Below are 13,049 nucleotides of genomic sequence, written 5' to 3' on the forward strand. Positions count from 1 at the left end.
TCAATGGCCTCCTATGGTGGTGAGCTTCTTCTAGACTCATCTTCTCCTTGAAGTGGCGTCTCCTCTCTCTCTTCCTTCTCCATTCCACTACCATTCATCTTGCAAGAAGCAAAGGAATCCATTGATAAAGAAGATCCTAGGCCTACAAGCTCCAATGGAGCTTACATCATACCTTATCCTATCTAGAGCAATTTATATTCTAGTTTTCAAAAGCCCCATTCCACATGAATTGCCTTTGTAGCCCCGACAACTATTTCAAAATCTTCTTTGGTTCCTTATAGAAGGAGAATGAAAATAAAGGAAGACCTTAAAGCACTTAATTGATTAGAACAACCTAACCTTCAGTGGATATGTTCTTCCTTTTCCATACAACTAATCTCTTCTTAAACTTTTGTACAATCGATTCCCATGATCTGCAAAGTCTTGGATTGATCCTTACTGGCACACCCAGAAACTTGAATGGGGGAGAAGAAGTCCTATAATGGAGGAATGATCCAACAGTTTGAATAAATATTAGACCAATGTTAATCCCATAGAAGGAGCTTTTGTGAAAATTAACGTGATATGATCTTGTAGAGGTCCAATTACTTCAAGTATCCTTTGCAATGGATGAAAAGCTCAATGTCTAAAGCAAGACCAAAAAATAATCAAGAAGACATTCCAAAGCTTAGTGAAGCAAGTTCACAAACCAAGAATTATGTCATTTCTAGAGCTTGAAGATAAATCCAACAAACTTAAAACAACACAATGAGCCTAAGAGTTTATACTCAAGATGCAACTATGGGTTGGAGTTTATTTGGATAGATTACATAGCTTTTGGGCTAAAGAACTAATTAAGGCCCATTTTCTAATTTTCCTATTAATTGTCGTATTTATTTATCATGTAATAATTTCATATCACCCATGATATGCTTTGGGTTAGTTTTTATGTGTTTAAGGCTTCCTAAGCCATTATATTGCTTAGTGGAGTTTTTATTCCTAGTGGGAAATAAATGTAAGTGGAATTTAGTTCTTAGTGGGAATTAATTCCTAGTAGGATATTTAGAGGAAATCCTAGCCTATAAATAGGAGAAACTTTGTAGCTTTGAGGCATATTGAGTTTTGAATGAAAGTTTGAATTTTCTCCTTTTGTGAGAGCTTCCCTTGGTTCTTGGGCAAAGAACTGAATCATATAATCCAAAAAAGCCTAATTGACACATTCATAGGCCTTACAAAACCAACTTTAAAAATAAATAAAATCTCCTTAGACTTTTTGGCCTAATATATCAATTAATTTATGATCAGAACAACATCGAGAATTTTCCTCCCTAGCAAAAATGTCGATTGGCAAGGTGAAGTAATTAATAGTAGTAAGAACCCTCTAGAGTCTTCTCGAAAGCAGCTTGGAGATGATTTTCTCAATGCTCCCAACTAAAGCAATAGGGTGCATGATGTAGCTCCATGTGGAGCTTGTAGGCCTTGGATATTCTTCATCAATGGAGTCATTTTTTTCTTGAAGTTTAATGGCAATAGAATGGATAAGGAGAAAGATAATTGGAGACGCCACTTCAAGGAGAAGATGAGTCTAGAAGAAGCTCACCACTATAGGAAGCCATGGATAAGAACTTGAAGGTAGGAGAAGATGAGTGGACGGAGAGGGAGAGAAGGAGCACGGAATTTTGTGCCTCAAATGAGGTCTGAACTTTGAAGTGTAATTTTCAAATGATCAAAGTTTAAAAAATGCACACACATGACCTCTATTTATAGCCTAAGTGTCACACAAAATTGGAGGGAAATTTGAATTTCTATTAAAATTTCACTTGAATTTGAAATTGAATTTGTGGAGCCAAAATTTCACTAATTATGATTAGTGAATTTTAGCTATGGTTCAACCCACTAATCCAAGATCAAGTCCAAGATTCTCCACTAAGTGTGCTTAGGTGTCATGAGGCATGTAAAGCATGAAGGACATGCACAAAGTGTGACTATATGATGTGGCCATGGGGTGTAGGAAGCAAATGCTCACCTCCCCCTCTAAAATTTAATTAGATTAGGATTCTCCCAATTCAATTAAATTTATTTCCAAACACACACATCAAATATTCACTTAATGCATGTGAAATTACAAAAACACCCCTAATACAAAAACTATTCTAGGTGCCCTAAAATACAAGGGCTGAAAAATCCTACATTTCTAGGGTACCCTACCTATATTATGGAGCCCTAAATACAAGGCCCAAAAATAATAAAATCTTAATCTAATATGTACAAAGATAAATGGACCCAGCCTTGGCACATGGGCTCAGAAATCTACCCTGAGGTTCATGAGAACCCTAAGGTCTTCTTCAGCAGCTCTAACCCAATCCTCTTGGAGCCTTTTGCTCATGGCTCTGGTGATTGGTCCCTTCCTAGGGAGGATTGCATCAGTGGTATTCTAAGAGAGCCCTTGTGGTTGGTCTAATTTGGGGATGAGCACTGTGAATGAAGAAGTAAAGGCCTTTGAAAGCTTGGGATATCTATAGAATTTGTGAGTTCTAGCACATAAATTCACCCTAATAATGTCACAAGTTGATTTTAAAAATTGGAGATTATAACTGTTTGGTCCTCCCCATCATAGGACCAAATTGAAGTTTTGATCTCTTCGTCAGAGAAAGGAGCTTATAGGAAATCATGATCTTGTGGTTGCAACATCCAAAAATCAATACCATCAAGATTGGGTCTTATCTCTACATACTCTTGAAAATTATTAGAAAATGATTTTAAACCTCCTCTTTGACCCCATGTACATCATCCACCTGTCCATCATTTGTCTTCAACGCCAACAATTGATTTCTTCTCTGCCTAGCTCTCATTAGAGAATAAAAATAACTATTATTATTGTCGCCTATGCTGACCCTTTTGCCTGTGATTTTTGGTGGAGACTACTTTCCTTTTGTTTGATAAGCTTCCAAAACTCCTGTTGTAATATATTTTTATCCTTCGTCACAAAAGAATGGCCTTTAAAGAGCAAGGAGTCCATGTAGATAATTTTCTTAGCTTTCAACTCAACCAGATGATTCAGGTTGCCAAACTCCACCTTACTCCAGGCTTTTTCAGCTTCACTTTGAGATTTCTCAATTTTTCGTTGAGGCTAAAGAGACTCCATCTATAGGGCCTCGATTGATTCTAGATCTTGGGCACCACTAACTTTAACTTTGGGTGTTCTAGCTAGTGATTGAAGAACCAAAACGATTTTGGTGTAACAACCCACCACCATTACATGGAACTATGAACTATCATAAGCAGAAAACATTATTTTCCTTTAAAACTCTTCAATTTTTGCGTCTCAAACAAAAACATAAAGTGCAAGATATCAAGATAAAAAAGCACCACCTGACATACATACATACACACACACACAGACACACACATACTCACACACATATACAACTGAATATACTATGAGTCTAATGGTACTCCAACATAACATGAACTTATACAACATCAGAGCAACTGAAATCTCCTGAAAACACACATATAGAAATGACAACCCTATGAAGATAAACTTCCTTGACTCTGAGTCGGTCAACAATATACAAGATGCTAAGAAAGAAACAACAGATGGAAACACATCTTGACATCCAGGTAAGCCTATCCACAAAGTCTCTAAAGACATCAGGCCGCCTCCTAGCCATCTACTCCCCACTTACATCAGATATAGGATCATCTCAAGCATGAACCACACGTACAAAAATGCAAGGGTAAGCTTACTAAAAACAAACATACTAAAATGGTATACCACTTAACAATTAAAGCATAAACAAACACCATCGTTTACATATAGATGTTAGGTCAGGACAACCCGCGTCTCATCCACCTTGGATTTTGATACATAACAATAAGTATAAATTATTGATATCCTAATTAGTTTTGACAAGTGGACGGGATCATTATGTTAAAGGAATTTACAACATTCAATAATGTCCACAATTATAGAAAGAATGATGTTTCTATTTATCATCCAGCACGTTATATCTGGTTAGCGTCCACCCCTGTGTAAATTAGTATAACACATTGTCTTAAAGGAAACTTGTAGATTCAATCTCAAAGAATAAGTGTGACAAAAAATGGAAATGCATGTGTATTGTTTCGTTCAAATTCTATTTGCCTTTCTCTTTTTTGAATTGCTAATGTTTGAATTTAAGAAAAGCACAATATAAAAGAGTATAGAAGGTTTTCATGGAAATTGATCCCGTAATGAATCCTTCACTGAAGTCTATCAAAGGTCATCTCCATCGAGGAAGTAACTTAAGAAAAATAGAGCAAGAGCGCAAGAAAAATGCGTGAAGCAAAACTCTGTTAAAATCACTAAATGACTAATATACAATTTTCATTAGCTTATTATTTGTGAAGCAAAGTTATTTTCTATTTGGACTAAGTCAACTTTGACTTGATTGAGACCGACTAGTCAAGAATATTAGATTTGAGTAGATCAATCAGCTTCTTGGACTAAGTCAACTCCGACTAGATTGATACTATTTAGTCTAGAAAATTAGATCCAAGTAGACCCATTGGCTTCTTAGACTAAGACTAGATTAATACCAACTAGTTAACAATATTGGATCAAAGTAGACGGATTGGTTACCTGGACTAAACAAACCTTGACTAAATTGAGACTAACTAGTCGAGAATATTATAGTAAACCTATCAGTTTCTTGGACTAAGCGATCCTTAACTCAAAGATTGAAGGATGGCAACACTTGGAATTTGAAATGACCAAATAAACCAAGAACTCCAAGTTTATTGGAGTCAAAACGACCATTAAGAAAGACCGAAGACTCCATGATTATTCAGCTTAACAGACTTCCAACAAAAGTAGTTGAGGACTAAAATTACTTGGTAGACCAAAGAGAGTCTACGAACCTCTGGGCTTGATATAATTGCAATTACTCGGTAGAATGAAGAGGATCTATGAACCCCTTGGCTCAACCAATCATCCCCTAATTAGTTAAATTATAGGATTTTATGTGGTACTTAGTTGATAAAGGCATGCATGCAAACAAGTAAAAAATGATTCAGCATTTCGACCAGACCTACTTGGTTGTCAATTTAACCATTCATCCAACTTAATTTGACCTTTTGGCATTTTGGTCTAGCCAATCTAACATTCTTGCTTATTTAACAAAAATTTGAGTATGACCTTTACTAAACATCTAGGATTGACCCTAAGAGCATTTTGGGACAACATGAGTTAAATGACCAACACGTGACTCAAGGAACCCAAGGTAGGGTATTTCTACATGTATTAGTTCTCTTGACTCAAAGTTTTGGGGTGCATGTGTACTACTGAGTCTTAACAAAGGCCCTTCAAGAAGGAACTTGACTGATTAACAACTGGGACCTATCGAATGCCACTCGGTTCAAGGGACCCAAAGTCAAATACCACCCAACCTTATGATAGGTGGAAGAGGAAATGTGACCCTCGAGTAGACACTTGAAAGAAAAAGTGCTATTATTTCATTAATAAAAAATAGGGATACCCTATTCAATGGGCCAAATGGATGTGACCCTCAAGTATCCTAAAAACATCTCAACAAGAAAAGACGTAATTATTACACTTTCCTCGAGAACATATGACAACATTTAATGTGTCTAAACAAAGTAGCAGTTGACCATATGTCTCTTCAAATACTCAACCTAACAGATTCGACAGAAGACAACTACCCCGTCCATTTTCCTTTAAGATTAAGGTAATACTTGGCTAAAGAGGAAATCAAAACCCCTCTCGGGCTTGACTACTAATAGATCAATATGTGTACTACTCAAACTCAGGTGATTGATAGCAACGTCAAAGTAGAGGACTTAAAAGATTTTACAAAGCTCCTACAGCCAACTTCAAAGCTTGAGGGACATACGTTACTTAGACTCAGCAAGCCTCCGTACTTGATGGCCGACTGAGTAGCCTACTCGGAATCTAGAGAATTTGACTGATATAATTAAGGTAAGAGAAAAATTCTATCTTCTACTAGAAAGATAGAGATATCTTATAAAATCGGATATTATCTATTATTGGAGGAAAATAAGATAAAATCATATTTTTTCCTATTTACAATATCTTATAAGGAAAATTGAGATGTTATAATCCAATTTCTCCTATATAAAATGGGCTATTAAGGTTGGAGTAAACTAACTCTTAATCCAACTTATATTTTGATACCTACTTCACCTTTACATCACTAACTTGAGCATCAGAATGTTTTAAGAGATACACCTCATCACCATCCATGGAGGAGCATCACCTTGAGAAAATTTTGCCAAATTAGATAAAAATACTATCAATTATCCGCATTTATATACACCATTTTTGACTTAATCAAATCCAGGAATCTCTAATGTATGAGCTTATATAATGAGAATTCAATGGCGGCATATTATATATATTTTAAATTGCCTCGAGCTCTGAGATATTGACTTACCGTAAAAAATGTCTTGTGATAATATTAAACAATTTGTAGATAACTAATTTGGTCTTACAAACCACTTACAATTTTGACTACGAATTCACAAAACGGAAACATCATTAAAGAAACTGAACAAGAAAAGCAACATTCATAGCCATCACCGAGGCAAAGATATGAAAACCTATATTTATTTATGCTCGATGCCATTCGCTGGAATTTCTGCAGGTTTAGGAAGAAGCCCTTTCTCTATGCATGTATCAATTGCTCCAGTGTACATATCCTCTAAGCTGTATTTAAATTGGAATCCCAAGTCTGTGATTTTCTTGGAAGAAAATCTCACGGGCTCCAATTGATCTGGAATGTTCTGAAACCTAAAAATCCAATGTACAATTAGCCCAACAATAGTTTTATTCTTATGTGTTTGTTTGGATACGATTTAGAAGAGTTTTTAAGAATATTTTTATTGAAAATATTAAACTTTTTCTAATAGAAAAGCTCTTTTAACTTTGTATCAGAATGTAATACTTTCGTTTTGTTTACAGGAAGTTTTAGACTTCATATTTTAAGATTAATTCTACTTTACTAAGACCCCTTATAAATTGCTCACTGTTTTCTCGTTGAGTTCAAATCTTAGAATGCTTTTTCAAATGTTGAATTTGATTTAAGCAACTAATGTTGGATTGTTGCAGTCAAAGAAAAAGGATGTTTGATGGATATTCCGCTCTCACTTTGGTTTTCCTTGTTATCTCTATCATCTTTTTTTTAGTCTGTCACGTATCTCACTTTAAATAGTTAAATAATATTCATAGTTATCTATATGTGAATCTGATATATATGAATATTTGTTTATTTTTAAAAATGTTTCATAATTATATATATATATATATATATATATATATATATATATATTTCTCCGCCGACTTAATTAACTGAATATTCTTGACAATTAATTTTTAACTATTTTTTTTAGTTGTATAACTAATACCTTCATGTGTACTGAATCTAATATTCCGAATTGAAAAGTATGATATTTAAAGTAGGTGGGAGAGACTTACTTGGTGGGAACCTTGTACTCTGGGTATTTTTCGTTAATTAATTTTACAATGTCATGGATAGTAACGTCACATGCACTGCATATATACCTCCCTTCTGCTTTTGGCTGTTCAAACAGAAATATGTGAGCAAGACAGATATCTTCTATGTGGACGAATTGAGCTTGCTTTATGATTGAATAATGTGCCTCAATTCCTGCGAATGTTTGAGTACGACTTCAGCATATATAGATACAAAAATTTCTGTAATTACTTCTCACAACAATCATAATATTGTCTGATAACATGCTAATAAAGAAAAATAATATCGTCCCGATGAGAAATAAGATTACGTTCTTCTAAATATATTATTTTAAAAAAATTATTAAGATTTATAAAATTTGTAAGTTAATCCTCTCTGCAGATTATATTTTGTATGCTTAAATGTAATTATAGTGCTACTATTTCACTCAAATTATATCTATTTTAAAATAGAGATATTTTATTTTTTAATTTAGAAAATTCACAATTTAGGTACAATTATTAATTTTACCTACTATTTTGTTTATTTTTCTTATTTTGATCTAATTAAATATCATATCTAACATAAGGTATATATCATTAAAAAATAATTTAATTAATTAAAATAAAATATAAATGTACATGAAATTAAAAAACATTAGATCAAAATTACAAATTTTCTACAAATAAAGATATCAACTATCTTTATCTCAAAATAAGTAGAATAAAATTGTAAATTTAGCAAAATAAAAAGAAGTTATTAAACCTAAATTTAACTAACTGGACAAAATATATTCGAATTAAGACGTGTCGTTTACGAAATGTACCGTTAATACTCACAAAAGAAAAATGTACCGTTAATAGGTGAAAGAGCACTGATCACGCTAGAAGGTATTGTTGGCAGTAGAAAGGGACCAATGACAAGAGCTGGAAGGATAGCGATGAAGTCCATGCCGTGCTCTTTCGCAAATTTCCAAGCTTCTTTCTCCGCAAGTGTTTTAGAAACGAAATACATCTACATTCGAACCAAGAAAAAAAAAAACATTATTAATTGCGTGTAATAAGATTAGTGATTGAGTTACATTATTTATATTTTTTTCTCTGTCTTTGTTTCTCATTATTTATTTTATCACATACTTCTCTTTCTATCTCTTTTTTTAAGACTAGTGATTGAATTTATTTTAAAAAATAAATAAACTAATTTAACACTAAAAAATTAGTTTAGTTGATCGAATAATATATATGATTTGTCGTAATCCCTTTATACATGTTTTCTATTCTTATCGATCTAAAAAAAATTAATTGAATCTCTTAAAAATAAAAGGATCCAAAAACAATTTAACCTATTATTTATGTATATTTTATAACAATTTTATTAAGTTCATGAGAGAAATGTTGATTTTTTTTTCATTAAGGATATCTCCAATGCGATACTCACGGACTAATCTCTTTGAAGACATAAAGATTATGATTAAAATGTGTTTTTCTTCTCCCAACAAAGTATTTATTATACAAATTACCACAAATCAAACCACTAACAATATATTAAACAATCCAGCTATCTATCAACTATGAGAAATGATCAATGTTCTTAAAAAAATGAGAAATGGTAAATAACTTGCTATATCACTCTCAATCTTCTATTAACATTGCTATAGATGGTTAAAGGAAATTGAATTTTAAGTTCTAGCATAAACAGAACTGAAGTGAGATAAACAATTAATCCAATTAACTTTCTAACAAAAACTAATATTTATCGATAAAAAAAAATTACTAACCCAACCAGTCATATTTAATCTCCGGCAGAACTCAACATCAGTCCAGCAGGTTTCGTCAATGATAGGCTTTTGGTGCTCAGTAATGTTGGTAGTTCCGGCTGAGGACGTGAATACTAGCCTTCGGACAGTTTTTGCCTTCAGGCATGCTTTCATGATGTTTAGTACTCCTTGAATTGTAGGCTTTATCATTTCATTCTGCACTTGCAAGTTGCAACCAAATTTGAAACCACGCGTTAGATTCCTTTCCTTAAAATTTGGAATCAAATTTTGCATTCACATTTTAAGATGTTAATTCACAATTAATAGGCTTAATTTTAAGTTTTACCAACTTTCATGTTTTTCGAATTTTACTATTAATTTTTTTTACAAATTTTATTATTTCATGAATTTTATCACTTAATTTTTTCTGTAAATTTCATCAATAAAGTTTTTAATTTTTTTCACATTTTAGCATCACGTTAGCAATAAAAGGATGGTGTTTCACAAAAAATGATAACAAAATGATGTCGTTTGTTTTTTCTTCAATGGTGGTGGGAAAATGCAAAAATTGAAAGCTTGAGTAATAAAATTTGTAAAAAAAAAAAAAAAAACTTGAATGATAAAAATTAGAGGTAAAATTTTCATTTAAGCCTAATTAATATTCCTTAGTTATATTATATTTTGAGAGATTCTTATGTGGCGCTAATGGTCAAGGTTCAGAACAAATTTAAAAAAACGTACATTTCAGAACTATATATTTTGTGTCTGGAAGGACGACTCAACAAGTTGTCTTACTTTTTGTCTTTTCATCTTCAAATATATTAAAATCTAGAGTCTCATGTTTAAGCAATTCAGATTCCTTCCACTCTGACAATTTATGTTTGTCTCTTTAAATTAATTTGGGGTACATATAGAAATGAATTGTGAGGTTGATAGATGGGCCAGAAAACCCAAGTATGAATGAATGGATGAGTGTACCTCTGGGTCTTTGGACTTAAAGTCAACGGGGGTGGCCAAGTGGAAAACACCTGTGCACCCTTTAATGGCTTCATCAAAGCTTCCCTCTTCTGTAAGTTCTGCCTTCCACAGAGACAGCTTGCTCTCTGCACCTGGCAGATCCAGCAAATGCTTCACCTCCCTCATATCAGCTGCAGGGCACATGCATAAGCATTAATGTAATGTAATAATCTATACAAATAATAATTTACAACTTTAGGAATTATTTTTTAATTTTATTATATTTTAGACACCAATTTGACTGTTTATTACAATCTCAAAAACTAAATTGATTAATAATATATAATTTTAAAGACCATTTTTCCACTATATTAATTTTAAGAACCAACTTGATGACTGGTTATTATATTTTCAAAATTGGTGATTGACTCTGTAATATTCTATAGTTCTATACTAATCATGTATATTATTAATAATTTACGCTTCTATACTTATAATAAAATCAATAATCTTATAACCCCATTTGATTTCATGTTATTTTTGCCTATTTTACCCTTAATAATTTCGCATATATTCAATTGTATGCATATAACTAAAAGAAAAATAAGTATTCATTTATAACAATTATCCATTTTATTATATATATTTTTTATTCCTAAATTATTCTAATATACAATTAATTTTATTCCTTTCATCCACCTTCATAATATAACTAATTATATATAAAACTAATTTCCCACATCTCCCGTATAATTATCATTTCATTGCTATAAACTACATATAACACGTTATATTATATATTCAAAGACACTGAATAGTACGAATTCGGATTTCGTAAAGAAACTTGATTGTGTTAGTGGATAAATTCGAACTTAGAATCTTCTTCTTCTATGACTCTCTCTTAAACTCTTAAATTATCTTTTCAATCACTAAATCAAATCTTATAATTTATTCATGTGCAAATTCATACTAAATATTTTCGTAATAAAGAGCAAAGAGCACTCCTGATGTATATTATCTTGATAATTTAAACAGGTGAATTTAGAGAATAAGAAGAAATTAAGTTGATGAAATTAAGAATCAGACCTGGGTCGAGTACGGTGGCTCGAACGGTATAGCCACGCTCGATGAGTCTCATGACAAGCCATGATCCGATGTAACCAGAAGCCCCAGTAACGCAAACGGTTTCGGACTTAGAACCCATTCTTTATCTTCCAAAGAAAGAAAGAAAAATAAAATCTTCACTCTGTAAATATTAATCGACTTAGAAAAGGAATGAGAAACATGTTGGAGTGGGGGAGAACCTTTTATAGATGCTTTGTTGTAGCCTTGTAGTTGTAGGCATTGGTTGTTGGAGCGAGGAGTGAGGACCGGCACGATGAAAATGATGGAGATAATTTTTTTAATTTTTGGTCAAACAAAAATTATAGTGAGGTTTACATAAGCATAAATAAATAAATTATAGAAATCCAAGATGGACCTTGATTAATTGTTTTGAGTCACATATAAGATCAAATCAAATTGCAATCACGTGTTACGTTTGTTAGTTGCTATTATTAAAAAGGACTATTTTTGACTTTTTGTTTGCATAACTACAGGCCAAATGGACAATTTTGAATTGGGACTTTTTCAATTTAATCAATATCTTGTAATATATTAATTATTTAAATATTTTTTTAGTTAGTATATGTTTGACAGTTCAACAAATTTTTTAATTTTTTTATTAACTGAAACCATGTACCCACCCTAGAATTAACACATTAGGGCATATGCACTGTAATAAAACCCAGATAACGATAGGTATAGCGTGAATTTCAAATAATAGCAATTGAGGGTAAATAGCAAAATGAGCTTCAAAGTGTAAGATACGGATAAATTTGTTCTTCAAAGATAAAAAATTTAAATGATAATTTAATAATAATTGATTCCTAAAATTTATAATTTAATGTGAACTAATTCTTGAAAAATACAATATATTATTAAATTGATTCTTGCACATTATAATTTAATAATAAAATGATTTTATAAAGTTAATGACAACATTAATTTATGGAACTTTTTGCACATTCAACGACTAATTTTATGTTTTTATTTTTCAGTATTGAAGATTAATTTGATTATTTATTGAGGTAAGTGTGAATTGCAATTGACATTCAAAAAGTCTTCCTCGTTGATAAAAAAAAATAAAAATAAAATGCGAAATTTAAGTCAATGATTTCGTATGACCGCGCTGTATAAAAGCTCTATCATTTGGGGTTCCAACTTCCAAAATCATTAAGATTCAATCCGGAAAATAATTCAATAAAAGGACATAACAAGACCTAACGCCTTAAAAAAAATAATACTAGTAGTACCTAACAATCAGGTCTTAATTTATCCAAAAAAAAAACAATCAGGTCTTAAATAATAGTACTTCCTTCATCCTTTTTTTTTTTAAATGTACTTGTTCAATACATTAATCTTTTTTTTTTGCATTAATACATTAATTTTTAATGCTTGCACTATTAATAATGGATATTAAATCATGATATATTTGAGAGAAAAAAACATTAATTAGATTTTGAAACTTTAAAACAACGCTTGTTTTGAAAAAGAAAAAAAAAAGAAAAAATGGGATGAACTGAGCTTATAAATGGTTCTAGTGCCAAATATTAACCAAGACGTTTAGTTCAATTACTTGAGTATAATAGTGACTAGTTGTAAACCCTCTTGATGTCTCTTTCATTCATACGGATCAAAAAAATGTTAAATGTAAAAAAAAAACATATTAAGAATTTGTCTTAATATTGGTCAAAGATTGATCACAAATTTTTAGCTTGAATGTGCGGCTGCTAGTCAATTTTTTTTTTCCACACCAAAAAGAT

At 31.8% G+C, this 13,049-nt stretch overlaps 1 protein-coding gene across 3 annotated transcripts; it reads right to left on the reverse strand.

Annotated features, from left to right (window-relative positions):
- Positions 1-6,062: 6,062 nt before the first annotated feature.
- Positions 6,063-11,656, reverse strand: LOC100778253 (bifunctional dihydroflavonol 4-reductase/flavanone 4-reductase-like). 3 transcript variants are annotated; one of them, XM_006574326.4, is made up of 7 exons: positions 11,490-11,656; positions 11,272-11,396; positions 10,207-10,376; positions 9,250-9,444; positions 8,327-8,486; positions 7,475-7,667; positions 6,431-6,790 (listed from the first exon to the last, which is right to left on the reverse strand). In XM_006574326.4, the coding sequence occupies exons 2-7, from the start codon at positions 11,387-11,389 to the stop codon at positions 6,607-6,609; spliced, it is 1,020 nt and encodes a 339-aa protein (XP_006574389.1). In that variant the 5' UTR covers positions 11,390-11,396; positions 11,490-11,656; the 3' UTR covers positions 6,431-6,606. The 3 variants fall into 3 exon arrangements, 2 of the variants coding, with proteins under 2 accessions (NP_001239696.1, XP_006574389.1); NR_182660.1 differs by lacking the exon at positions 11,490-11,656 and having other exon boundaries at positions 6,063-6,790; positions 8,312-8,486; positions 11,272-11,483; NM_001252767.3 differs by lacking the exon at positions 11,490-11,656 and having other exon boundaries at positions 6,063-6,790; positions 11,272-11,483.
- Between the last annotated feature and the right edge of the window lie 1,393 nt (positions 11,657-13,049).

This window comes from Glycine max, chromosome 2, assembly GCF_000004515.6.
Source record: "Glycine max cultivar Williams 82 chromosome 2, Glycine_max_v4.0, whole genome shotgun sequence".
In the NCBI taxonomy this organism is placed as follows: Eukaryota; Viridiplantae; Streptophyta; class Magnoliopsida; order Fabales; family Fabaceae; genus Glycine; species Glycine max.